The sequence below is a fragment of the Microplitis mediator genome, chromosome 9 (genome assembly GCF_029852145.1).
Source record: "Microplitis mediator isolate UGA2020A chromosome 9, iyMicMedi2.1, whole genome shotgun sequence".
NCBI classification, from domain to species: Eukaryota; Metazoa; Arthropoda; class Insecta; order Hymenoptera; family Braconidae; genus Microplitis; species Microplitis mediator.
In genome coordinates, this window is record NC_079977.1 from 5,670,945 (window position 1) to 5,697,949 (window position 27,005).

The window sequence follows — 27,005 nt, forward strand, 5'->3', positions numbered from 1 at the left end:
TTAAGGAAAAACGTTATTTTTAACATTCGCAATCTTTAAAATGCTCAATTGATAAGATCTAAAAAAGTTTTTTTAAAATATCTTCACAAATACACATTTTATAAAAAAATCAATATAACCTTTTTTGTCAAGAATTTAATTTCCTACGAAATTGTTCCTTTGATTTTTTCCTTTAATCTGCATATTTCATGAGATATTTTTAAAAAAACCGCGATTGTGTCGAAAAATGAACTTTGACGTCCTGACGTGTTTTTTTACTTCAAGAAAAAACCAAATTCCCCTCGTATTTTTTCACTAAAAAGAAGCTTTTTATGGGGCGCCTGACAAAATTTAATTTTTAAGTACCACTCTAATATGTACATATATAGGGAGAGACAGAGAAATATTCCCTTGATGTATAAAAAAAAGTGCTTGTTAAAATCGATTCAATTTTAACACAAAAATGTGATTTTATATAAAAGTAACACTTTAAATGTTACTGTGTATTAGTGTTATTTTTAACATTTATGTGTGTAACTTTTTTTTACACTTCGACATATATTAAAATAATATATTAATTAAAGTGAACCGTTTCCTTACACGCAATTTACGTTACAATTCACGAATAATTTCTTACTCGCGAGCTTGTATTTTGAAACTAAAATAATTCAAATTGTTAACCGCTACATTTAACACACAATTATTCAGCAAAATTAATGTAGTTACAATAAATTAAATTAATTTTTAAAAATATGCAGTTATTAAAATTTAAAAAATCTACTACTTGATATTGTTTAATATTAAATTTCTTTTGTAAACTTGACAAGATAAAATATTTTATAAAACAACTTTCCTCGTTTACTAGGAGGGCTGTTAGTATTCACTTTGAGACTTATACTGGGGGATTAATTTACATTATTAATAATGTAATGTAATAATAATGGGTTTGAACAGAAATATAATGGATTATATTTCACTTTAGCTTTTGTTTGTTTCGTTGGTTTGTCTAAAAAAAAATCATTATTTTTTCTTTTTTTTCTATTAACAGTAAAAAATTTCCTTGTGTAGTTTAAATTAAATAGATTTTCACTAAAATATTTAACAGCCATTTTAATGTTAATCAGGTTAATTTAATTAGAATAATAAATAATTAACAAATATTAATTATTGATACTAACAATTTTCAGCAATTCAAGTATTTAAAGGGTTAAAATGGGTCACTTCCAAAACTTCCTAGGGGTCAACTGTGAGCTCGAAAATATTATTTATAAATTTTTGAGCTTTTTGAGCTCAAACTTTCTTTGCGATAATCTATAGGTCTTCTAAGACTTGAATTTTGAAAGAAATTAACCGCGCGAATTTTGAATTATGCAACAAAAAAAATTTTGAAAAAAATTGTTTTTGTTTTTTTTTGAACAATTTGAAAACTGCTGACCGATTGACTTCAAAATCTAATCAGATCTAAGTCTTGGTGAACTTTTTCGATTGTTATCGAATATGAACAAATGATACGAGTGTGAATATAGCAGACAATTATCAATTTTTTACATTTCATAATAAATGAATAAAATGTTAGTAGAGTAAAAATTAAAAAATTCATATTTAAATAAACGCATAATCAGCTCGCGCATTTTTTTAAATTTCATTATCTATATTATTAAGAAAATAAGGAAAATTTTGTTTCCGCCATATCTATATGATAGAATTTGTTAATGTTATTGAAATTGGTATCATTAGATAAGTCTTGACTTGAATTTGTGCCTTTTCATACTTTAAACTCTTTTTAATTGCCAAGTATTTAGATAAATAGATTTATCTATATCATTCGAATTACATTTAAATTACGCGAGAAAAAAGACGATCGTATTTATTTTCTTTAAATAAATTAATACTTTAATTATTCTGTCACTAAATACGACTGAATGTCACTGAATATATAGCTATACTATTTATATCACGTTACTTATTCCAAAATGACAGATTTTTCTACTCCCTTTTGGTTTTAGGAAGCTTCTCAGAGCCAAAAAAATGTGCATAGAAAAAAAAAAGGATTCATTGACACAAAAAATCTTTACTCGCCTAAAGAAAATTTTTAGTTACCCCAATAAATTTTTTGCATTGTGAATTGAAAACAAAAGTTTATTTAGAACTAGAAAAAATTACTTGGTGCGAGGAATTATTTCTTGACCAAAAAATTCTTTTCTCGCCCCAAGACAATTTTTGTATTTAATTGATAATGCATAAAATTTCTTGGTGCAAATCAAAATTTTGTTGCGGCAAGAAATCCTTTTTTTCTGCGTATTTTATAAATTTAGTAGTGATATTTGGGCAGTCACGTAGTGACTGTAGGTTGCTCGTTTCAATTAATTAATTTATTTATTTATTTAAAATTCATAAATTTTCTCGTCTGCTACATTCACACTCATTCAAATGATGCGTTCCTTTAACTTTTTTTTCTTTTTTTGCAAGTTTTCAATTTTTATAGAGGCGTTAAAAATATTCATTTAAATTTAAAAATTAACTGTACCGTTAACGGGAATAAAGTTGGTATCAATAAAAGAAAAAAGTCTTCTGAAGTAAAAATTAAAATTGAATGAAAACTGATAAAAAAATATTCAAACTTCTCATAATTGTAAACGTCAATCAAATAAATTATAAAATTATTTTACCCGAATAATTTATCAAAAGCAATTAAATGGAATTGAGTTCCCGAAATATATGTACTGTAAAAAAAAAGATAGATCTTATTTAACTATAACTACAATCCGTTGTATAGCTTATAATTCTTGAATATTAATCATCATTAATAATTCTATTGTTCATTGTATGTGTACGCATTGTCGAGCGTATAATATTTCAACGTCATAGCAATCGTCTCACTTCTAAAACTATTAATCTCTTATGAACCGTCTACTGACTAGTCTACGCATATAGGAATATATATATATGTATATACATGTATAGATTGTAAATATTATAATGTAACTGGTATATAATAATCTGAACAAATTGACCTGAATAAAAGTGCCTAGTTCTTTTTAAATTTAACATATGAAATGAGGTCGCGAGAACGGAAACTTTAAACAATATGTGATTTGAATATAACAAGACTCTTCCCGTTTCATATATAGCTACACTTTCTTCCTTTCTCACTTCTCTTTTGTTAATAATCTCTTCAAAATTTATAGATTAAAAAAACATTCGAATGAACTACTTAGTCATTGATAACAAATGATCTTGAAGTTAACAAACAATTCGAAATTTTTGAATTTATTTTTCACCAGATCAATTACGAAAAAAAATTAAATAAAAAAATGCACATGTAGAAAATTTAAAAAACTTCAAGTGCATTTTTTTCAAATATTTTTTTTTTCATTATTTATTGTTTTGAATAAAATCCAAAAATTATTAAGCGGCTGACTTATGATCCTGAAGTTGGCAGACATTTAAAAATTTTCGAATTTGTTTTCCAACGATTTAATTTAAAAAAAAAAAAAATCTAAAAATATGCACATGTAGAAAATTAAAAAAACTACAAGTGCATTTAAAAAAAATTTTTTTTTTTATATTCTATTGTTCTGAAAAAAATACTGAAGTTATTAGACGTCGGCTAATTTATGATCCTGAAGTTAACCAACAATTAAAAATTTTTGAATTTATTTTTCAGCGAATCAACTACAAAAAAAAAAAAAAAAAAAATTGCACATGAAGAAAATTTAAAAAACTACAAGTGCATTTTTTTTAAATATTTTTTTTTGATAATTTATTGTTTTAAAAAAAATCCTAAAATTATTAGACGTCGGCTAACTTATGATCCTGACGTTAACTATGATTGAAAATTTTTGAATTTATTTTCCAGCGAATCAATTACAAAAAATAATAAAAAAAAAAATTGCACATGTAGAAAATTAAAAAACCTATAAGTGCAATTTTTTAAATATTTTTTTTTTCATAATTTATCGTTTTGCATAAATTAAAAAAATTATTAGACGTCGGCTCACTTCAGGTCATGATAACAATTAAATGCTGAGCAGTAAAACTAATTAAAAATAAAATAAAAAATGGCATCCGGCAGTAGTAATGGCAGTAAATTTCTCACTTGAATAATAGGACTCTAATTATAGGAAACAATTATTAAAATATTGTCTGTATTTATATACTAAAAAAAAAAAAAAAACCATTAGCTAATACTAGATTTAATAAATTGCCGAGAAATCGGTGATCGGCTTCGGTCAATTAGAGTCAGGGTCACTAAAGCTGAGACATAAACTCAAGCACGAGTAAATTCAAGACTTATTATTATTAATATCCACTGGCTTCATAACATGAGCTATTTTATTTATAGCTCTTAAGATAAAATTAATCAATTTAAAATTGAAATTATAAATAAAAATAAAGAGCAAGTTTAAAATTTATTAAATTCGCGCAGTGCGCGCAACAGATGATCGTCAAAGACAAGATAATCACTATCGGCAGTGTATCAGCTATCAGAACCGATCATTATCTATGTGAGATTGTTATTATCGTTGTAATGACGATATTGAACAGGGCAATAACTGAGTGACTTTAATCAATTTCTTTTTTCTTCATTATTATTATCGATAATTATCATTGTATATAATGCAGCCTTAATTATTAATTAGTAGTAAAATCACTATTTACGATATTTACTATACGTGGATTTTTTTCTTACATGGGGTAAAAGTAGCATTTGTGGCCACTGTTCTATTTTTGGACATTTAATATTTTATTTTAATTAATGAAAAAGTATAAAAAAAAATTTTCATTTTAATACAGTAATTGAATATGATTCTGCAGTTAGCCGACGTCTAATAATTTCTGGATTTTTTTAATAACGCATGGTGGCCAAATTTCTGGAAAACCTGGAAATGTCAGGGAATTATAAATATACTGAAAAAGTTAGGGAAATATCAGGGAATTTCGTCACAAAGCTGGGAAAATTTTTACTTTCTTTCTTTTGACTGAAAAAATCCGACAAATTTAGTTCTCTGTCAAAACTGTTCAAAAAGTGACGCGGCGCGAATGCGGTTGTAAAACCATCTTGAAAAAAAATTAGTAGAAATTGATTCCAATAGCGAAAAAATGGAGCAGTTAGAATTATCAAGACTGTTAAAAAAAAAAGTCTTAGTAGAAACCAATCGCCAGGATCTTCAAGCTATTAACATCCATATTGACAAGTTAAAAAACTAAAAACATTAAATGTATACATAAGTAATGAACTAATAAGTTTCACTATATTTATTATTCGCGTACTTCATTAATACTTTATTAATATTCTATGAAATATTTTTATTTATGAAATTTATTCTAGTGAAAATGGAAAATTTATTTATATTTTATTATAGAGTAAGTTATATAAAAACATGGATTTCAAATCAAAAATAAAAAATTATTCATTTAATAAATTAAAAAAAAAAAACAATGAACATTGACAAAATATAGTCAGGGAATTTTTGAACTGTTTGACTGGAATACCTGGAAAAGTCAGGGAATTTTAATCTCAAAAATCTGTGGCCACCATGTTAACGACAAATTATAAAAAAAAAAATATTTTTAGAAATTGCACCTATAGATTTTTAAATTTTCTACATGCACATTTTTTTAGTTTTTTGCACACCTCAAGCGCGAAAGCGCCGGTGTGCTCTATGATCGCTCTAAAATTTTTTTTTTGTGATTGATTTGTTTAAAAAGTAATCAAAATTTTTTAATTGCCTGATAACTTCAGAATCATAATTAAATTGTCTTTTAACGAATTAAAAAAATTGATTATGTCATTGCGTACATTGCAAATTTTTTTACGGGACGAAAACTGGTACTAAAGTGGCTAGAAACGGTACCTCTGTACTCCTGTGTAAAATAATTTGTTCCGAAAAAATTCCAAAATATCTTGACGAGGAATTTCTAAACTTGAGACAGATTAGAACTTCGTGGAACTTTAGTGGACTTTTGTAATTTTGATAGAAAAAAAATGAGTGTAAATGTAGCAGCCATCAGTCAAATTTAAAATTACCCATAAATAAATTAAATAAGGTAAAAGCCCCTATACCCGCTCACTTTTCATTGGAGTGAGATTAAATCACTCAATATAAATTAATAAATAAAATGAAAAACCATTTTTTTTTTTTTATAGTTATTTTTTGAAGTTTCGAGTATTAGAAGAAAATTTTAGTTTGAAGAATAATGTTGATAATTAATTATTACTAATTTTTCAAATAAGGTCTTTGAGTGTACCCATAGTTGCTCACTAAAAGTTGTGATGTACCATTACTCGACCAACACATGGCCCTATAGTCGCTCAAAGATAATTTCAATTAAACTATGATAAGTTTATTGATTTGGACAAATAATTTATAAATTATACTACTTTATTCTTTCCTAATATAAAATTTAATGAATTTTAAAAATGTATTTAATAAGATATAGTTATAACGATTCTTAAAAAATTTGACGTAACCTAAATTTAATCTAACGAATGAACGTTAAAATAAAAAATGCCCGGCTGAGCGCGATTTTGAAAACAGTCATTTAATTTAAATTTATAATCTATTATAAAATAATTTGATACATCATATTGTAATATATTTAGATTCACAAATAATTATTTATCAGTAATAGTTTTTTTATTTGAAATTTTTTTTTATACAAATTATTAAAAAGGCATTAAACAGTCAAAGTGCGCGACTAATGGTACTGATCGGGCATAGGGGCTTTTACCTTAATTGAAAAAAATTATATTTATAAAAAATACACTTATGAATTTTTAACTTTTTTAAATGCGCATTTTTTGAAAATTTTATTTTATCAATTATTTACTCTATTAATAATTTTAAATTTGTCTGATGTCTGCTAAATGCACTCTCATAAAAATCACATAATTTAATTACACTTTTATCCAAAAAAAAAAACATTTTCATTTTTTTTCCGGAGCACGATTTAAAAATTATTCTATAAATTCTTTACATCAGCACTCAAAAAAAAAATTTTTCTTGGCGCAAAAATTTCTTACCCACCCCAAGAAAATTTTTATTTACCCTAAGAAATTTTTTTCATAATGAATTAAAAAGGAAAAATTTTTCGCGCCAAAAAATCTTTTTTTTTTGCGCAGCGATAATTTGTATAAAAAAAAATTACCTGATTATTAACAATCATCACTTTTATTTATAATATTTTTGACACTTTGAATTAACAAAGAAAAATTTAACACAACGACGCTAGTTTTCTTACAGTATTGAGATCACGTAATAACATTTTCATAGTTTCTTTAACACGGAGATCTTCTTTATCCAACGGTAAATCACTATCAGGATCCATGGCTTCTAAAAGAGATACTTGAGCTTCAATGCCAGTTAACCGAGCTTCAATATGATTTTGAAAATGATCAACGTGATCCAACAAACGTTGCCGGCATTCATCAGGATCTATTGGAGCTTCCGGTTCAGGAATAAAAGGCTGAGGCACAGCCGGTTTCTCTTCTAACGTTGTTTCAAATCCTTTTGCTGATTGGATCTGCTCATTATCATTTACGTTCAAAGAATCGTCTCCATTTATTGTAGCGAGTGACACTTGATCGGTACTCGGCGCGCATGACTGACTATTTAAATTTTCCGTACCATCTTTTGATATTATTTTCGACCCATCAGTTTTATTACTCTTCTGTGGAATTTTGTCGTCACAGTTTGTTGCTGCTGGTGTTGATAAATTGTCCTCTTTATCATTTTTAATTAAATTTTCTTTCTCTATTTTTGGTTCGTCTACAGAAGGATTGTTGTCTTCTTCAAGAATTTTCATCAATTCTGAATCAGAGTGTATCGATCTATCGCAGTTTGTTTCCTCTTTAATATCAGAATCCATTGGCTCTGATTTGATGTCTGATTGACAGACATCGGTATCAGTATCCGATGATACTGGCTCTGATTTAATTATCTCCATTATTGGTACTGGTTCCACATTTGGTTTGGGTAACTCTGATTTTTCCCAGTTTTTAGCCCATAAATATAATTTTGGATGGTCTTTGTTTCTGTAAATTATTTTTAGATTTTCATTATTTTGTATTTTTTTGATTGCGTATTGAAATTAAGTAAAAGAAAATTATCATGTATTAGAAGAAAAAAGAAAATGTGATGATTTTCTTACGGAAAATCAAATTTGATATGAAAATCAAGTAAATTGTTAATTAATATCAATGGTATTTTAGAAAAAATACTTGAACTGGACAATGAAAAATTTTTTACGGATGTAGAAAAAAAAAAGTATCGTTCGAGGAGGACAAGAAGTAAATTTTCCGAATGAAATTAAATTTCAAAATAGTTACTGAAGTGAGGCGAAAAAAATTTTTCGATCGTAAAGCACTCTCTGATGCTTCGCATCATGAGTCGTGCAAAAGTCTACTTATCTAGTTAAAAAAAAATATCAAGTAACATTTTTTAAAAGTGAGTAATAGTTATGCGTTCACGGAGAATTTTATGGTAAAAGTTTCCGGAAATTTTTAATAAGTGGAATAATTTAATATTCGAACGAATTATACTACTAATTTAAATAATTTCCTATGAAATTTCCCAAGGCAAAATTTATGAGCGATGTGTGGCAAAAGTTCCCATGATAATTTACATGATTAAATTTTTTTGATCATTCGATCATTTGTTTCATGAAAAAAGGTAAAGGAAATTATTATAATCAGATTTTACTTTACTTTGTTTAAATAACACTAGCCAGCTTTAAAGTATTACTTTACAGTATTTACTTACTGTGCAACATTTATCTTGACTCTCAAACTATGAAGAATTTGTTGGATCTGTATCAGAGCTCCAACTAAATCATAAGATCGTTTCAACATCGCCGCTCGTTTATTGATAGTGTCTTGATTCTTTACTCTTTTTGACAAACTATAATAAATAAACCCCAAATTATTTTCTCAGTAATAATAATTATAATAATAATATCTCCAATTGGAAATAACAATTATAAATAATAACCTTTGTAATTTGCCTTCTTTGATCCAGTCTTGGTCATGTATATATTTTTTCGATGGCCTCTGACGATACGAATGTCGGCAAATATAACAAATATATTTTTCCGGTACATCTTTTTCCCGTTCAATAGCATTGCAATGACCGTGTTGCCAGCAAAGGCACAAATCGCATTGTATCATAAGTCCGTCTTCTTCGACAATACCACAAGTACAATTTATTATTTCTTCCCGTTTCAATTGTTCGACCTTTACCATTTCGCCATTTATCATCATCATCACACCGTCACCATCTATTAAAAAAAAAAATTATCACAATTCAAATAATAAACATTTAACAAAAAATAAAAAATTAATAATAATTTACAAATAAAATAGTAATGAGTAATGCGAATTCCTACTTTTGATTATGATACAAATGACCATGATTTTAAATTACGAACGAAAGAAATAAAAAAAACAACAAAATTTTACAAATAAAAATTAATAGGAGGTACAGTCGAGATCATTATCATCATCTCGAAGTAAAAAGTATCAAATTAATTAAAATTAAAATTATTTAGTAGGCCTACAATAAATAAATATTACATACAGAATAGGTGGTCATTAAAAATTAAATTTTCTCAGGCGCCCCAGAAAAAGCTTCTTTTTAGTGAAAAAATACATGGGTAATTTGGTTTTTTCTTGAAGTAAAAAGAACACGTCAGGACGATCAAAGTTCTTTTTTCGATGCAATCGCGGTTTTTTTTAAATATCTCATGAAATATGCAGATTAAAGGAAAAAATCATAGGAACAATTTTGTAGGAAATTAAATTCTTGACAAAAAAGGTCATGTTCATTTTTTTTATAAAATGTGTATTTATGAAGATATTTCAAAAAAACTTTTTTTAGATCTTATGAATTGAGTTTTAAGGATTACAAATTTTGAAAATAACATTTTTCTAAGTATATAGAAACTGTAACAAGCATTAATGATTGTTATGTTACGAGTTACGAAGTTGTCTACATTTAAAAAAAAAGGTGTTTTTAACATTCGTAATCCTTAAAATGCTCAATTGATAAGATCTAAAAAAGTTTTTTTAAAATATCTTCATAAATATACATTTTATGAAAAAAATGAATTTAACCTTTTTTGTCAAGAATTTAATTTCCTACAAAATTGTTCCTATGACTTTTTCCTTTAATCTGCATATTTCCTGAGATATTTTAAAAAAACGCGATTGTATTGAAAAATGAACTTTGACGTCCTGCGGCACGTGTTCTTTTTACTTGAAAAGAAAAAACCAAATTCCCCACGTATTATTTCATTAAAAAGAAGCTTTTTATGGGGCGCCTGAGAAAATTTAATTTTTAACGACCGCCCTAATACAGAAATTAATAAGAAACATAAACGAAAGACTACCACAAGACAACAAGAAATCCCAACTTTGGTTTAGTTTTTTTCATAGTAAGAGTAAAGACAGGCATCAAAATAAAAATGTAGATAAATAAAGCGATGGATAATTCAACTCCCATTTTTTTCAGTTTTTTTTTTTTTTGGGCTAAATTTGGGTTAAATTATTGAAAACTTACTCTGGCTGTTATCGTCGCTCTTAGAGTCAGACTTTCTACGACTGAATCTATAGACAAGTGGTGTAGGTCCTTCGGTATCCATTGCGCTGTCATCTAAATCCCCATAATCATCCGTAAGCTCCTGTATGCCTGATAGCAATAATTAAAGCATGATTTTTCCCTACTCTTCTTGGTTACGATAGAGGAAAAACTTTTTTTTGAGGGAGGGGGGCAAGGAACACACAGATTGGAACGACCAAGACAATTTGATCTACATCGAGACTATTTATTATTTTTATTTTTTTTAATTATGATTTTTAACGACAGGAAAACACGTACGACATCTAATATATTTAAATGATTGGATGATTTTAATGATAACTAGTGAAACGAACAAGCGAGGAATGATTTCTGATGGAAATGAAAATTATTCAAAAATATTTGTTCCTTCAAAGTCACATGGGATCCAAAATATCCCGGGAATTTTAAATTACAAGTTTCTATATCTAACCCAAGTAGCAGACTTAAATTTGTGACATCTATAAGATGACAGTTTTTTGACATATCGATGAGGCATCAAAATGTTGACGAATCGATTAGAAATTTATGTCACCGAAAAAGTATCTGCTTAAGGGGAGAAAGGGGTTTGAGATACAAAAAAAGAGGATATTTTTGTGATTTTTTCTTTTCAGAGTACCTTGTTCATTATAATTCTTAAAATTTGTGACATTATTAAGCATCATTTTAAGAATATTCTGGTAAATTTTAATAGAAAAATATTGAAAAATAAGTCGGTGGTAGTGGGGAGAGACAAGTCACCTTAAAAAAAAGTCTCCATGTGGTAGGTAGGATAACTCATGACTGCTTCATTTGAAATCAAAAAACCAAAAAGATTTTTTTAGTACATAAGTTTATCTTGGATTTGAACGAAGGAATAAACAAAATATTCATTTTTGAATTTTTGGTAAACGTGCAATCAAAAAACTCTGATTTTTACCAAAAATTGCTCCTTTTGTTTAATTAAAAAATAAGTAGTTATTGAAAAAAAAAATCCTTCGTTCAAATCCAAGATAAACTTATGTACTAAAGAAATCTTTTTGGTTTTTTAATTTCAAATGAAGCAGTCATGAGTTATCCTGTTTACCGCATGGAGATTTTTTTTAAGGTGACTCGTCTCTCCCCACTACCACCGGCTTATTTTTCAATATTTTTTTATGAAAATTTAGCAGAATATTTTTGAAACGATGCTTAATAATGTCACAAATTTTAAGAATTTTAATAAAGAACACACTCTGAAAAAAAAAAAAAACACACAAAAATATCTTTTTTTTTTGTATCTCAGACCCCTTTCCCCTTAAGATGGGAAAAATAATACAAATTTTCTATGGCTCCTAGAACCAGCATCTGTACGTCTCATTCATATAAAAAAAACTTGGCTTTGAGACAAAAAAAAATTTTTCGTCCTTTTAAAAGACATCTTAGCTGTCTCTGTGCTACTTGGGGTCATGTAATTTTAAACTCAAAGTATCTCTATAATAATTAAATTTTCGAAAAAAGTACAAGACACTTTTTTTGTAGAGAATTTCACGCGCTACAAAAAAAGTCTCTTGCAATTTTTCAAAAAATCAAATATTTACAGAGATATTTACAAAAAACCAGTGGAGTCTGTAGACTTGTATGTTCTCACCGGAAGTGTGACCGTCGAAGGTTAAAAATATTAAAAATTGAATAATTTTTTTTCCATCTTCAATTTTAAAAAGAGAATAGTAAACATATTTACCATGACGTTTTTTACTTTTGGTCGAAGCATCAGAGCTGTACTCAGACAATTGACGTTTCCGTTGCCCTCTATCAGAATTAAAAGTATCATCAAGGGATTTAGAACGATCCATTCGAGTAGTGTCTACTGAATTAGCAGGTCGCAGAGGCAACAGTGTTTTTATTCCAGCTTGAGTTTTTTCCTCTTTCGACTTCAAATCGAACAGTGAACCAGGTGACATTGCACAGCTACCGTCAGACTTTTTGGTCAACTCATCATCAATATCTAGAGAGGCACTTGAACCAGGTGACATCAGTTCAAGTTTCATGTCATCCTTCAATCCGTTCAACTGACTCTCAATTTGAGACGTATCCGGTGACGCAACATGCAACGGAGAAGATGCGGTAAAAGATGGACCATGCGAATGAGGCAGAGATGATGAAAATTTATCAGAGTTGTTTTTTCTTTTGTCAAATCGGCTAGACGGTTTATCGACATAATTGTTGATTGATTTTTTCGGAGTTGCATCAATTATGGGTTCGCCTATTGTACGAGCGTACGCTAAGTCAGCAACATTTGGTGTTGATCCTAAATACTTTGAGAACTCTGGGTGATAATGTTTTATGTGCATTTGCAAAAGATTCTCGTTACGAAGTGTTTTGGCACATCCGTCTTTGGGACATTTGTATGCACTGTTCTCCATCTCGACTCGTAGGCCACCAATAAAAACTGCTGTTGAGTTAAAAAAATATATGGATATGAATTACATCATTAGTTAAGAGAAATTTTAAAAATAATTACAGTACAATCTGATTATAAGCGGTCTGGTTAAAAGTAATTTTTTTTTAATTTTTTTCTGGGCATTGGAAAACGGTATCCAGTTACTGAGTACGTAGGTTTGATTCTTCGCGCCTTTTATAAGCAATCGAGTTACATTTATTTTTTTATTATTCTAATATATTGATATATTATATCAAATTTATAACGGTAGTAGTTATTGAATATTTATTTATTATTTGAGCTATTAATTGATCTAAATGTTTTTTTTGCCGCATTTAAAATGGTTTATTAAGACTTTGAGCTGATTAAATTTTAAAATCGACTGATCAAGTAGCTGACAAGTAACGATTATATTCAAACTTCCTATCAAAAAAATCCATGTGGGATTGCATGGGAACCCATAGGAATCCATATAGAAAAGTATGGATTTATGTAAGAATCCATAGGAATTAATATAGAAGTGTATGGATTTATATAAGAATCCATGTAGGAAACTGTGGGTACCTGGATCCCCATGTAGGAATTTGACATAGGAATTTGGATGTATGGATTTCTTTATGGGAAATTCATATAGGAATCTGGGTTTCTATATAAGTAATTTCTATAGAATCCGGGGTATCTGGATTTCTAGGTCTGTCGTCTATTAATACGCGAATATGAATAAAAGAACAGATTGATATTCCTATAGAAAACCATGTGGGAATCCATCCGAAAACGCCATGTGGTAACCCACATAGGAATCTAGGCTGGATTCCCATATGGATTTTTTTGATAGGGTCTTATTTCAATAACACGAAACTACTCAATAAATTAATATCAATAGGAAATCAGGTTAAATTTCTTGGAAATTTCTTATGGTTGCCGAGATAATTATTTCATTTACTATAAAATCCAGTTCAGAAGTTTAATGTCAAAATATACATCAAATAAATATATATTTGAGGTAATGCTTGTATGGATTAGCCCATCATCAATAAATACACTATTCACCATAAAAAAAATTACCAAAATAATATTCCCATGTCCAAAAATAACCCAAATAAAATTTAATCATGTAATTCATCATGGGAAATTTTACTACAAATTATTGCTCATAAATTTTGTCTTGGGAAATTATTATCCCGGAAAATACAATCGGTCACTTAATATACCATGTAAAAATAGATGAAAAAATACAATTGCTTATAAAAAGAGCGTATCGAGTTCTCATAAATGAACTCTAGGATCACTGAATTAAAATATCGTAAAAAGAGATGATCATTTCTAATAATTTTTCCTACATTTCTCAAGGGTCGGCAGTACTAACAGATTCGGATTTTAGATGACTAATTTTGTATAAAATATGGGACTCGAATGATGAAAATCTTTTTAGGAATTTGGTCTTACGCATTTTATCAGAAACTAAAAAAATCACTGCAACGATAATCAATTAATGAATTAATAAACTGTAAAAAATTTGCGGAGTGAACGCAGATTTAATCCGGAGTGAATGCGCAGCGGATGTTTATTTATTTAATCCCCTCGGATTGAAATTTACTCCAAAGGAGAATTTGTTTCAATACTGAAACTCCGAATCGGAGTGAATGCGAAATTTAAATAAAATCCAGACCACTCCGAAATCACCCCGGTGAAAAAAGCAAACTTTCTATTTACTCCGTATGCGGAATTTTTTTTAAAACTCCGAAACTCGGGATTCGGATTGAAATAAAGTCCGTATTCACTCCCGACAATTTCGGTTGCTTATAACCAGATTGTACTGTACTCTAAAAATATTAAATCAATAATATCAGAGTCCAATTAAATATATAAATACTTACAATAAATCATTCCTAGTGTTAGCAATAAAAAAAAAAAATTTCTCAAAGAAAGATTTAAAAAAATAAATAAATGATATAAAAACTTACCAGTATCTTCCACAGGCGCAGGATTCGGAGCAGAATAATTATTAGTTACTGGTGTCAATAACAAATCATTTGTCGTAGCGGTTTTACTTTTAGGTAAAAGTGTTTTTATTTTTTTTGGCACTTCATTAGTCGCTGGTGGATTGCTACTACCGCTAGCACCAGTATCTGTTTTAGCTTTTGCAGAAATTGTTTTTTTTCTGCGATGAATACAAAAGTCAAATTTATCTGGATCATAATTATTTGGGCGCTGGGATTCAAAGAAAACTTTCAAATCATTTCTTGATCGAAATTTTCTACAAGTCGGCTCATGGAAGAAGACGACGTCCCATTTACCAGCAGAACTTCCTGTCTTTCTCTGAATAAAATGTTTCTGCCATCCAGGTGGTAACTTTTTATCTGGTATTATTATGGAACGACGCGAACCTTCGTTACCATCGACAACAAATGACTCAACACCCTGTGGTTCACCGTCGACCCACTCTGGCCCAGTATCATCGTCGCAATCATTGACTACTTCACGTTTTCTTTTGACGCCATTCCTAACTTTTGGTTTTGAATTTTCAAAACCCTGTAGTACTTCCGTGCTCGAGTCATCGAGTTCACCAGCAGTTGCATCAGCACTGTCGTTAATACTATCGGTATTATTTAATTGTTCGTTACTGTCATTTACAACGGCACTATCATCTTTTTTGGTTAGTGATTTATCAACTCCTTCTGCTTTAGCTCTTTTTTTGTGGGAAAATAAATCGACGACTGAATGTTTTCTACTTTTGTCTCTCCGTTCTTGTTTACTACCAATGTAAGATTCCGGCTCCATTGTTTTTGATGAATTCTATAAATTATTAAATTTTAAATTAAGTAAAAAAATAAAAAACTTTAATTATAAATTAATCATTTTATTAAAATTTATGAAAAATATAAATATAAATATGCCAATCTAATGACATAATTTATAAAAAAAATGATAAATTTTTTGTATACTAAACAATATATGAAAAATTTTAAATTAAAAAAATTCATGATAGTGAAAATTAGCTAGAGTCTAATAATTTTTAATTATTTTGAAAATGATGAATTATAAAAAAAAAACAATATTTTAAAAAACTGCACTTATAGTTTTTTTAATTTTCTACATGTGCATTTTTTTAGATTTTTTTTTTGACAGATTTGTTGAAAAAAAAAAAATCAAAAAATTATTGTCTATTGACTTCAGGATCATAAAAGTTTAAATGTCAAAAATTAAAAGTATGATAAATTTTTAGCACCAAGTATGCTATCATAAATATAAATATGTCAATCTAATGACATAATTTCCAAAAAAGTGATATAGTTTTTTTTATACTAAACACTTTATAGAAAATTTTTAATTCAAAAGATTACGATTTTTTTGAACAATTGAATTTGAAGAAAAAATAAACTAAAAAAATGCAGATGTAGAATATTTCAAAAACTAGAAGTGCAATTTCAAAAAATTTTTTTTTTTTTTAAGTTTATCGTTTCTAAAAAAATTCAAAATTCATTTGACGTCAGCTAATTTCAGGATCATAAAAGATTCATGGTACTGGAGTTAACTGGGGTCTAATAATTTTGAATTCTTTTAGAAACGAATTATAAAAAAAAAAAAATTATTTTGAAAAATTGCATCTATAGTTCCTTCAATTTTCTACATGTGCATTTTTTTTTGACAGATTTGTGGAAAAAAAAAAACAAAAAATTAATTGATTGCAAACTTCACGTTCATAGAAATTTAATGAGTGTGAATGTAGCAGACACGAGACAATTTTTAAAATTTAAATAAATCAATGAATTGACTAAAGTAATAAAATTTAAAAAAATGCACATACTGATTTTTCACTGATCTAAATACACATTTATTTATTTGTATCCTTCTTACATTTTATTTATTAGTTTAAAAATTTTTTAAATTGACAGCTGTCAGTATCCTGAAGTTAGCAGACACAACAATTTTCGAATTTATTTTCAACAATTTAAAAAAAAAAAAATGCACATGTAGAAAATTAAAAAAATTACAAGTGTAATTTTTAAAAATACGTTTATTTTATAATTTGTCGTTTTTAAAAAAATTATTAGACGTCGGATAACTTCAGTATCATCTTGATGACAATAAAGTTACCAGACATTTAACACTATTTGGATTTTTTTAACAAAAAAATAAATATTAAAAATAATATTTTGAAAAATTGCCCATATAGTTCATCAAATTTTCTACATGTGCATTTTTTTAGAAATATTTTTTTTTTATTATTTATCTGTTAAAAAATGTATTAAAATTTATAAGTGTAAATGTAGCAGACATCAGAAAAATTTAAAATTATTAATAAATGGAGTAAATAATTGACAAAATAAAATTTAAAAAAAATGCGCATTTAAAAAATTTATAAATGTATAAGTGCATTTTTTCGAAATATTATTTTTTCAATTATTTACTCTATTTTTCTATAATTTTAAATTTGTCTGTCTGCTACATTCACGATCCTTTAAATTTCAAATGTCTGCTAACTTTACTGTCATATCATCTTGTCTTACATTTACACTCAATATTTAAATGTCAAAAATTAAAGTACACTAAATCTTCAACATCATGTCACCATAAATATAAATATGTCAATCTAATCACATATATAATTTATAAATAAAAATAATATACATTTTTTTATACTAAGCTAAAGTTTATAAAAAATTTAAATTCAAAATTTAAATGTCAAAATTTAAAAGTACAATAAATCTTTAAACGTAAAGTATGTTATTATAAATGTAAATATGTCATTCTAATGACATATAATTTAAAAAAAAATAATAAAAAAGACAATAACATAACCTCACTAAAAAATAAAAGCTTACCTTAGAACTTGTGGACGCAATTTTAGTCATTTTCGATGATCGAACTATTTTAGCATAACCGTCATCAAATAGAACATCATATTTATCTGTACAAATTTAAAAACAAAATTATATATTTTCATAAATATATATTAATAAATTAATTTAATAAGTTAAATGTTAAAAAAATATATAACAATATGTATATATACATATATATATATTTATATTTTACAAGCTAAACGTCAAGACTTGGCAAGTATGTTATGTACACATATGTATAACCTCTGTTATATATATATATGTATGTATATAAAGTATGAAATGCGCAGATAAAGCTAGGTAATGTATATATACATATATACTAACCGTCTCCCAAAACTGCATTTACTTTGGCTGGATATTTTCTTCCATCTGCCCACGTTGCTAAAATTCTTTCCCCGACAGCAAATTCACGCATTTTCGTATCCCTAAATATTATAATTTTTATTATTTATTTATTTATTTATGTCCAAATAAATATAACTATATGTATATATTATGTGTGTATATATTTATAGATGGATGTGTGTATATGTATACATGTATGTATACAAGTTTTTTTTTTAACGAGTTTGTAATGAAAAAGAAAAAAGACTGTCAGTTTGTGATGACTCACACATACTCGCCCCCGCATCTAACGCTAGCGATTTTTTTTTTACCCTATACTATGAAATGGAGTTATTTTACAGCAGGTAATTCTGATTATTGAGCGGGTTTATTTAAAAATTATGAGTTGCAGTTTTATTAATGCATTTGTTTTTAATTAATTAGAAATATTTGGGTGAAGATAAAAAATTGTAATTATGGGAAGGGAAAGTTTGAATAAAAATCGGTATTGTTAAAAATTTTTAAATAATTATTTGAAGTTATTTTTAAATTTTTAATTAAAAAAAGGAAAAAAGTTCTGAGTATTTATGGTAATTACAATTTTTTAATTAATTTGAAATTTAAATATTTAAATCTTAAGCTTTAATAATTTTTGAAATTTTTTTCATAATTACTCAGTGAATATTCACTGCGAAACAGTATCAAGTATATCACTGATTCAATTAGTGATATACTTGGGACTATTTATGCAGTGAATATTCACTGATTGGAGTAATTTTCACTGATTCATTTTAAAAGAGTAACTTTTACAGAAATATCGGTAATGCGCTTTTTCATCCCCCGACAAAATACCTCCGGACATAATATCCCTGATAAAATATCTTTCGATATAATTTTCAAAATTTTCCTGAAAAACTAGCACTCTAAATAGGTAGTTATTTTTTATTTATAAACTCCCACAATTTTCCTGAAAAACAAACACAGAAAATTTTTTACACTGAACAAACATAAAATTATATTCTTAGCGGAAAAAAAGAGCAGTTGAAAAATTACAGTTTCGTATAGTAGTAAAGCGCTCCGATTCTGAAACTGTAAAAATTACATTTTTTATCAGTAAATTTTACAGAAATAACAAATATTACAGTTTCAAACTCGATATTGTCGATTTAAACTGTAAAATTTCCTGCTTAAAATTGTATTAATTTTATTACTGTAACAAATTTCTAAAATTACAGTTTAAGCTTTAATGTTTAAAGATTTTTGCCCCGAAAGCCTTTTTTACTGTAGAAACTGTAATTTTTCAACTGCTCTTTTTTCCGTGTTCATATCATTGATATTTTTTAATTTTCATGTTGATTCTAGTGCTTATGATGGTGTGGGTTATTTTGTCAAGAGAAATTTTGTCGGAAGATGAAAACGCGCAGAATCAAAATATCAATAATTTCATTTCTGAAGCAATAAATTTTTTTTTTGCATATATTTTTTAGTACACCCCAAAATTTATAAAAAAAACACAGAATTAAATGAAAAAAAAAAATGAGATAGCAAACATTAAAATAATTTAGTAAGTAAAGAATAATTTAAATTTACATTTCGCGGTACTGATAACTCAAGAGCGTATCCTAGTAAAGAATATCTTTCAAACAGCATGAGGGCGTATAAAAAAAAATTTTCATCCACTTCGATATACTTCTTATCTACAAATATAAAAATAATAAAGCAAAATTTCTCAATACGCCCTTATGGTGCCAAGAATAAATACCGGGAACCAAACGGGCGGATAAAAAATTATCAATATTTATTTCTATACTTGTAAGTAAAAAGTACAACTAGCAAAAAAATTCTTTTCTTTATGCCCTTATGGTTTTCGAGTGCCATGAGGGCATGAAACTATTCAGTTTACGCCCTCAAGGCACCTGTTTTATTTACCAAGATTTTGAAATTATTTCACTGTGTATGCGGACTGAGGTCCAGCCTCACTGAGTAAAAAAAGTATTTTGAGCCTCAAATAATATTAATCGAATTTAAATTAAATGGTCGAGTAGTAAGTTCATTTGAGACTCATTGAGGCTTCTTGAGTATCTTTGAGAATCATTTGAGGTTCATTGAGGCTTTTTGAACATCATTTGAGGCTCAAAATGCTTTCTTTACTCACTAAGGCTGGATTGAGGCTTACTTGGATTCGATGAAGCTAGATTGAGGCTAGATATTTTGACCCGGGTCGTTGAATATTTTTTTTAACTTTATTTTGTATTCTTAAGGACTTGATCTTTTATTTATAATACAAATTAAATGTGCAATGAAAATGATTTAATGTAAATTAATTTACTTCCGTATTTGAAATTCGCAATAGTAACATAATAATGAAGCTTTAAATCTATTTAAATAAATTTCCAAATCATAGTAAATACATGAATTTAAAAAAATCATGCAGTTTTTTAAGAAATAAACTCCCAAGTCAAATCTACAGTTAATAATTTGCAACAGGCTTAAAAATTTGAACAAATAAAACAAAACAAAAAAATTGACTATCAACTTACTGATCCGGTAGCACCCACACTTGTTCACTTGAGGAAAAAAAAAATGGGAATATTTTTATAAATTGTGATAAGTAATCAAGCCACTTAATGAAAAGAAAATACTAATGGTAAAATATATAATATTAATATTTTCCAATTTCATTATCTGGTAAAATTTTTTAAAAAATTCCCCTGATTAAAAACTTTCGATTGAATCCGATAAAATTTTTTCATAGTAGAACGGATTTTTTTTGCAGAAAAATTTAAATTAGAAATCATCTTCCTGAAGATCTAAACGTTTTCCTCGCAACGAAAAAAAAAATTGGAAAATAACAAATCTACTGAACGACCAGATTTCTTAAATGTTTTGCATATAGATGCTGGTATGTCAGTCGAAAATTTTGAGCAACCCCCAACCTCCGGAACTACTTCTAAAGCAGTCGAATTACATACATTCTTTTCATTTTCGATGCGCAAAAAACGTTCCGATCATCAGGTACTTCATCTAAAAAATTTTATTCCCAAAATGTTCATGACAGTGAACTTCCACATTTAAATCACTTCTGAACTTGAGTTGAACATTTTTGAAACTTCAAAATATTTAGAAGTGTGAAAAATTTCAACTAGTGTGGACTTTTCTTGCGAGGGCTTTTTTTAAATTTTTTAAGAAAAATTGACAATTTTATGTTCATATAAAGTTCATAATTAGTTCCGATCACTTATTTTTTAACGAATTCAAAAAGTGAAAAAGAAAAATGACCTTCCCAAAAAGTTCTAATAAAATTCAAAAAATATTCATAAAAATTTTTTCAAATTTTTAACTTTTTTACCTCATACCTGAATACTTTTTGAAAGAGTCGTAAATCTTCATAATTCAAAATTTATTCCCCTTTTTTCTTTATGTCCTTCAAACCCAAAAATTTTCAAATCAAATTATTTTTGCTCAAGAAATAAAAAAAAAAGCGCAGGAAAAGTCTACACCAGTTAAAAATTATTCACTTTCTAATTTTTTCAAAGTTCCAAAAATATTCAACTTAAAGTGCAAAATCGTCTCAATTTCAAAGCTCACTGGCATGAACTTTTTTTTGAACGATTTAATAAAGGAAAACATTCTGGTTGGCCGATTAACCAATCGTATCCAATCAGAGTTTTTAATTAGAATCTGTAGTCCATCGTTAATTTCCATTACATGGCTTGATTTTCCAATAATAACTAGTTTTTTAAAGCTAAAATAACACTCGATGAATGAATAAATGAACATTTTATTTATAACATAAATAATAATAACATACCTAGGTTGCATTTGGAAACTTCTTAATCTAGAACTGTCCATTGGAATCCACTCATTATACCTAGAACTCCATTTATCAAAATGTATCAACACTTCCCGTTCAGCCCAATCTGTTTCTACAACTCGTGCAGCGTACCTAGAAAATAGATAAAATAATAATTAAAAAAAAAAATAAATTATTTAAAATGAATATCATAATTTTGAGTACTTGCCATTTTTCATTGAAATCTTTAGCTTCCAATTTAGCACCAGGATAAAATTTGAGTCCCAATTTATTAGCGGTTTTATTTTTACCAGACTTGGTATTTTTCCCATTTTTAATGTCTCCTGTTTTTTTAACAGCAGTATTTTTTTCAACGCTGCCATTAGATTTATTATTGGAACTATTGGTAATTTCTGATTTGACCATTGAATCTTTTGAAAGAGGTGGCGGTTCCGCTGGAGGATCTTGTGTAAATTCTTTCTTTTCTACTGCAGTATCAACAACATTTTGTGTATTCTGTATACTTAAGTTATCAGAACTTGGAGATTTTTTAATACTTTCAGATTTTTTATCTGAATTAATGGGTAAATTTTTCGATGTTTCTTTCTTTGATTCTTCGGCAGCTGGTTTTGATTTCCCGGCATCTGGTTTTGAATTTGGTAATTCTGTTTCATGTGAATTTTCTTTCTCCATTTGTGTCATTTCGCTATTTACTGGATTTGAATCTTCTACCGAATTATTTAGTTCTGATGACTTTGTAAATGGAATAATGGGATCTATAAATAAGAAAAATAAAATTATATTTTTAATTACAATAACAATTTAATACAGTATACTTTTTTTTAAAATTAATTAAATTTTTTTTCTATTGAAAATTTACGAACACATTAAATTTTTAGAAGTGATAAAAATTTTGATGTACCCGAGTCGAAATTTAAATCGTAGATTGCAGCACATATACTAGACGTAGAAAACGTAAATTCAACCTTTGAAAACGTATTTTAGACGTAGTTGACGTACGAAAACGTAAATAGGATTTGTGTACTCGTAGATACAACCTTTCAAAACTTGCAATAAAAAATTAAACTCCATCGGAAACATTTTATTGTCAAAAAAACATGTACCTGAAGATCGGAACGTTTTTCACGCAACGAAAATGAAAATAATTTATGTAATTTGACTTTAAAATTAACTCAAGGGGTAGTATGGGGGTGGCCTGCAATTTTCGACTGACGTGCGAAACATTTCAGAAATCTAGATCCAGGAGATTTTACTTCATTTCGTTTTTTTTTTATTTTCGTTCCGCGAAAAACGTTACAATCTTCAGGAACACAAAAAAACATGTCTAGCAATCAGAAGACGAGAAATAATAATTTTCTCTTTTGGGTCTTACAGACCACCTAGCAGCTTGGAGACCAAAAAAATTTAAATTCTCAACAGCTGTATATTTTGGGCCTTTTGAGACAGTACCCTACTGATGGCTAATTTCTTATGCTCCGTTGGGTCTTACAGACTGCCTAGAAGCTTGTAGACAAGAAATAAAAATTTTCAGCAGCTTTTGAAAATCATTTTGGGGCCTTACAAGAGATAACTCTACTCTATATTCTCTAAACTAGCTCACGAGGTTGTATTTAGGATTACGCAAGTCTTAATTACGTTTTCGGACGTTAACTACGTTTTAAATACGTTTGTACAGCTATTTACGTTTTCAACGTCTAGTATACGTGCAATCTACGATTTAAATTCCGATTCGGGTAAAACAAAAAAAGTTGTCAGATAAGTGACGTCAATTAACAATAGAAAAATTTACTACCGATTATTTATTTAAATTTAATCTCAATTAATGCAGTCTTGACATCGTTCAGAAAATTATTTTTTAAAAAACATTTACCGAAAATTTTTTACCAACATTTTGCTTCTCAATAAAAGCAGAGTATTCTTTCTCTTTACATATTCAGTTTATTAAATGCGTCATTTTTTTATTGCACATATTCATACAACTTGTAATGTACTCAAAATAACAAGTGCTTTATACTCGATAATGTCAAACAAATTATTTTATTAAAAATTTATCAAAAAGTTTAACAAAAAATTTTTAAAAAATGGCCCAGTAAGTGATTTTTTTTTAAATGAACAGATGAAATAAAAAAAATAAAAAATTTACATGCATGTTAGGAATTTAAAAAAAAATTTTGTACATAGGGTTCGAGTGGGGCAAAATGGGCCCGTTAAGGAACGAGAGCTTATATGTAATATAAATGTCTGCCCATTTTCCCCTATTTTGAATTTTTTTTTTTTTAAATCTTAATCCATTTATAAAAAAATAAAAATTTTTGAATATTTGATACTTTCGGTATCATAAATTTTTCGTGATCTGACAAAAAAAAAAGTGTTAATTTATTTTTGAAAATTAAATTTTCAAATTTTCAAATATTAAAAGTTAACGTCACAAAAAAAAATTACTAATAGGTAAAAAAAAAAAGTTATGATAATAATAATAATATTGATATGTCGTATAAAAATACATTAGTTATCAATAAATTAGTTAATAATGATAATCTTAATAGGGTGGACTCAGTTAGTAAATTAACACACGTTTTTATCGTTTTTTTTTTTTTTTATTAAGGAGATAAATAAAGTTTAACAAAGAGTCGGTAAAATAATAAAGTATTTTTTTTTCTCATAAAATGTTAAATTAAATTCAAATTCAATTATTAAATACAATTCATTTTTTTTTTTTTTTAATGCATTTCTTTAATTTATTTAGTCCAAATTTTTTTCTTTCCCTGGTGGAAATTTTTCGGAATTTCTCTGAAAAACTCAGTTCTAAAGTTCTTGAACTTTTTTCTCTGTCACGCTCAAATCGACGAACGGTACTATCTCTGTTGCAATTGCGCAGTAAATGGAAACTGTGTCCACGTTCTTCTCTTGAACAAAAGAAAATTTTTGAAAAATCAAAACGAAGGTTGCTAGATTATAGAGCAATGCATCGAGCCTCGTTCTTCTTTTTGTGTTTAAAAGTTTTGTTTGAGCGAAAAGCAGGGACAGAAATTGCTATAGACCCTACTTAAGACTTTTTCGAAGTTCTAAAGACTTTTTCAGAGAAAAGTCCGAAAAATTTCCACCAGGGTTTAAAAAGAAAATGAGGAATTTATAGACTTTTATGGTTTCCTGCAATTATTTTTTTATAAAACTTAAAGATTCATGGTAATAATTTCCAGAATCCACAAAATTTTAAATTAGAGTACACGAAATTTCATAAAAAAAATATATATCTCAATATCGAGCTAAAAAAAAAATTTTTAAACTAAAAATTCATGAGAATTTCCTCATTAGAATTTTCTTTAATGAATCAATTGCACGAGGACTCGGACCAAATAAATTAGCGGCAAACAAAAAAAAAGTTTCATTTTAAAATTTGTCTTAATGATTTTAAAAAAAATATATCAACTAAATGAACAAGTAAAATTTTTGTGTTAATAATGAAAACAAATTTTTAAAATAAAAAATTTGATCAGTTTTTAAATTGGCGGGAAAAAAAAATTTTACAATTCAAAAATAATTTTACTAACAACAAAAAAATGCTACTAAATTATCAACTCGAAATTATAATTTACAAAAAAAATTAAAATCAATTTTTTTCGTATTACTCTTTAATTATAATGCTAATTAAAAATTGTTTAAAGTATTCAAAATCACAAAATTGGCGGGAAATTGAAATCAAAAATCTAACTGATAACTTCCGAGTAAATTAATAAAAATAAACAAACATAAAAATTAATATTCAAATTATTTACTATCTTAATATTTTTACGCACGAAAATTTAAATTCAAATTCAAAAATTTAATTACCCAACAATAATAGAAAAGTAACGATAAAAAAATTAATGATTAAACACGCGGTAAATTCAAAATGACAATCCTCGAACTATAGATTAACATGATAGTAAACCAGCATAAAAAAAAAAAAAAAAAAAAAAAAAAAACAAAGTAACACGTCGATGTTCGCGATGAGATCACCGCAATGTACAAAAGTAACTAGTAACGTCGTAAGAACGCAGTTGACATATCAAACATGCCGATTGCCGACAAATAAATTCATCTATTATTCAAAAACAAAAAAAAATCCAAAATAAACCACCACAAACCTGGATGATTGTCATAGTCACCAAATACCGTCGGCACGGAGCCTTTTTTCAGCAAAAATTTATGCCCATGACTATTGGCTGTATTTTTGTTGACTTTTTCATAATCATTTTTACAAAAATGTCTGAAGCAAACAAATTGACCGGGTACTGGTTTGTAGCTATTCAAAAAACCAGCGTTCTTTAACCATTTACACTTCAATTGTTGATCCTTAGGAAATCTATGAATCGGTATTCCAACAGCATGTACATCACTACCATTTATTTCACAATTTTTAACACAGCATTTACGCGCCATTCCAATATTCACCACGTAATAAATTTTATGTTTGTTTTGTAATAACAACAAGTATATATTTTATGTGTATTAGTGTTGTATATATATGTGGATAGATTTTTTATATAGTAAGTGTTATATAGAGTAATATATAAGTAAATATATATATATATAAAAGTGTACTAGCACGCGACCGCCGCGCGGATTCGCCGCCTCTTCATTTACACGACACAAACTTATATATTACAACAACTACATAACAATATAAACGCGTGAGTACAAACTCTCGATGTATTATCAATTAAATATATATATTTACGGTTAATTAGTAATTATTGTAATGATAATTGCATTGTTACACTAATTATAAACATTATGAGAGACAGTATTTATTTAAAACAATAATAATTACACGGGTAAAAAATTTTGAAAAACAAAAATTTAATTCACCGTCACATCAAAGACCGTGTGCTCTTACAATGGCACACAAACACTGGACCTGATGTTAAAACGGCGATGAAATGAACGGTAATCGATCATGTGAGAACACGCCGCGCCACTGTAAAATAATTCGAGAATCGATACTACAAACTCTCGATACTGCGTTCATTTAAATATTT

The 27,005-nt window shown here is 27.5% G+C and overlaps 1 protein-coding gene across 3 annotated transcripts; it reads right to left on the reverse strand.

Moving 5' to 3' along the window:
* Positions 1–7,135: 7,135 nt before the first annotated feature.
* On the reverse strand, positions 7,136–26,893 carry LOC130675175 (PHD finger protein 20). 3 transcript variants are annotated; one of them, XM_057480699.1, is made up of 12 exons: positions 26,112–26,893; positions 22,193–22,739; positions 21,982–22,116; positions 20,711–20,737; positions 18,171–18,271; positions 17,823–17,908; positions 14,961–15,792; positions 12,298–13,008; positions 10,539–10,667; positions 8,973–9,258; positions 8,745–8,882; positions 7,136–8,017 (listed from the first exon to the last, which is right to left on the reverse strand). In XM_057480699.1, exons 1-12 carry the CDS (start codon positions 26,404–26,406, stop codon positions 7,198–7,200), a joined length of 4,107 nt encoding a protein of 1,368 aa, XP_057336682.1. In that variant the 5' UTR covers positions 26,407–26,893; the 3' UTR covers positions 7,136–7,197. The 3 variants fall into 3 exon arrangements, with proteins under 3 accessions (XP_057336682.1, XP_057336683.1, XP_057336685.1); XM_057480700.1 differs by lacking the exon at positions 20,711–20,737 and having other exon boundaries at positions 26,112–26,892; XM_057480702.1 differs by lacking the exon at positions 10,539–10,667 and having other exon boundaries at positions 26,112–26,891.
* Between the last annotated feature and the right edge of the window lie 112 nt (positions 26,894–27,005).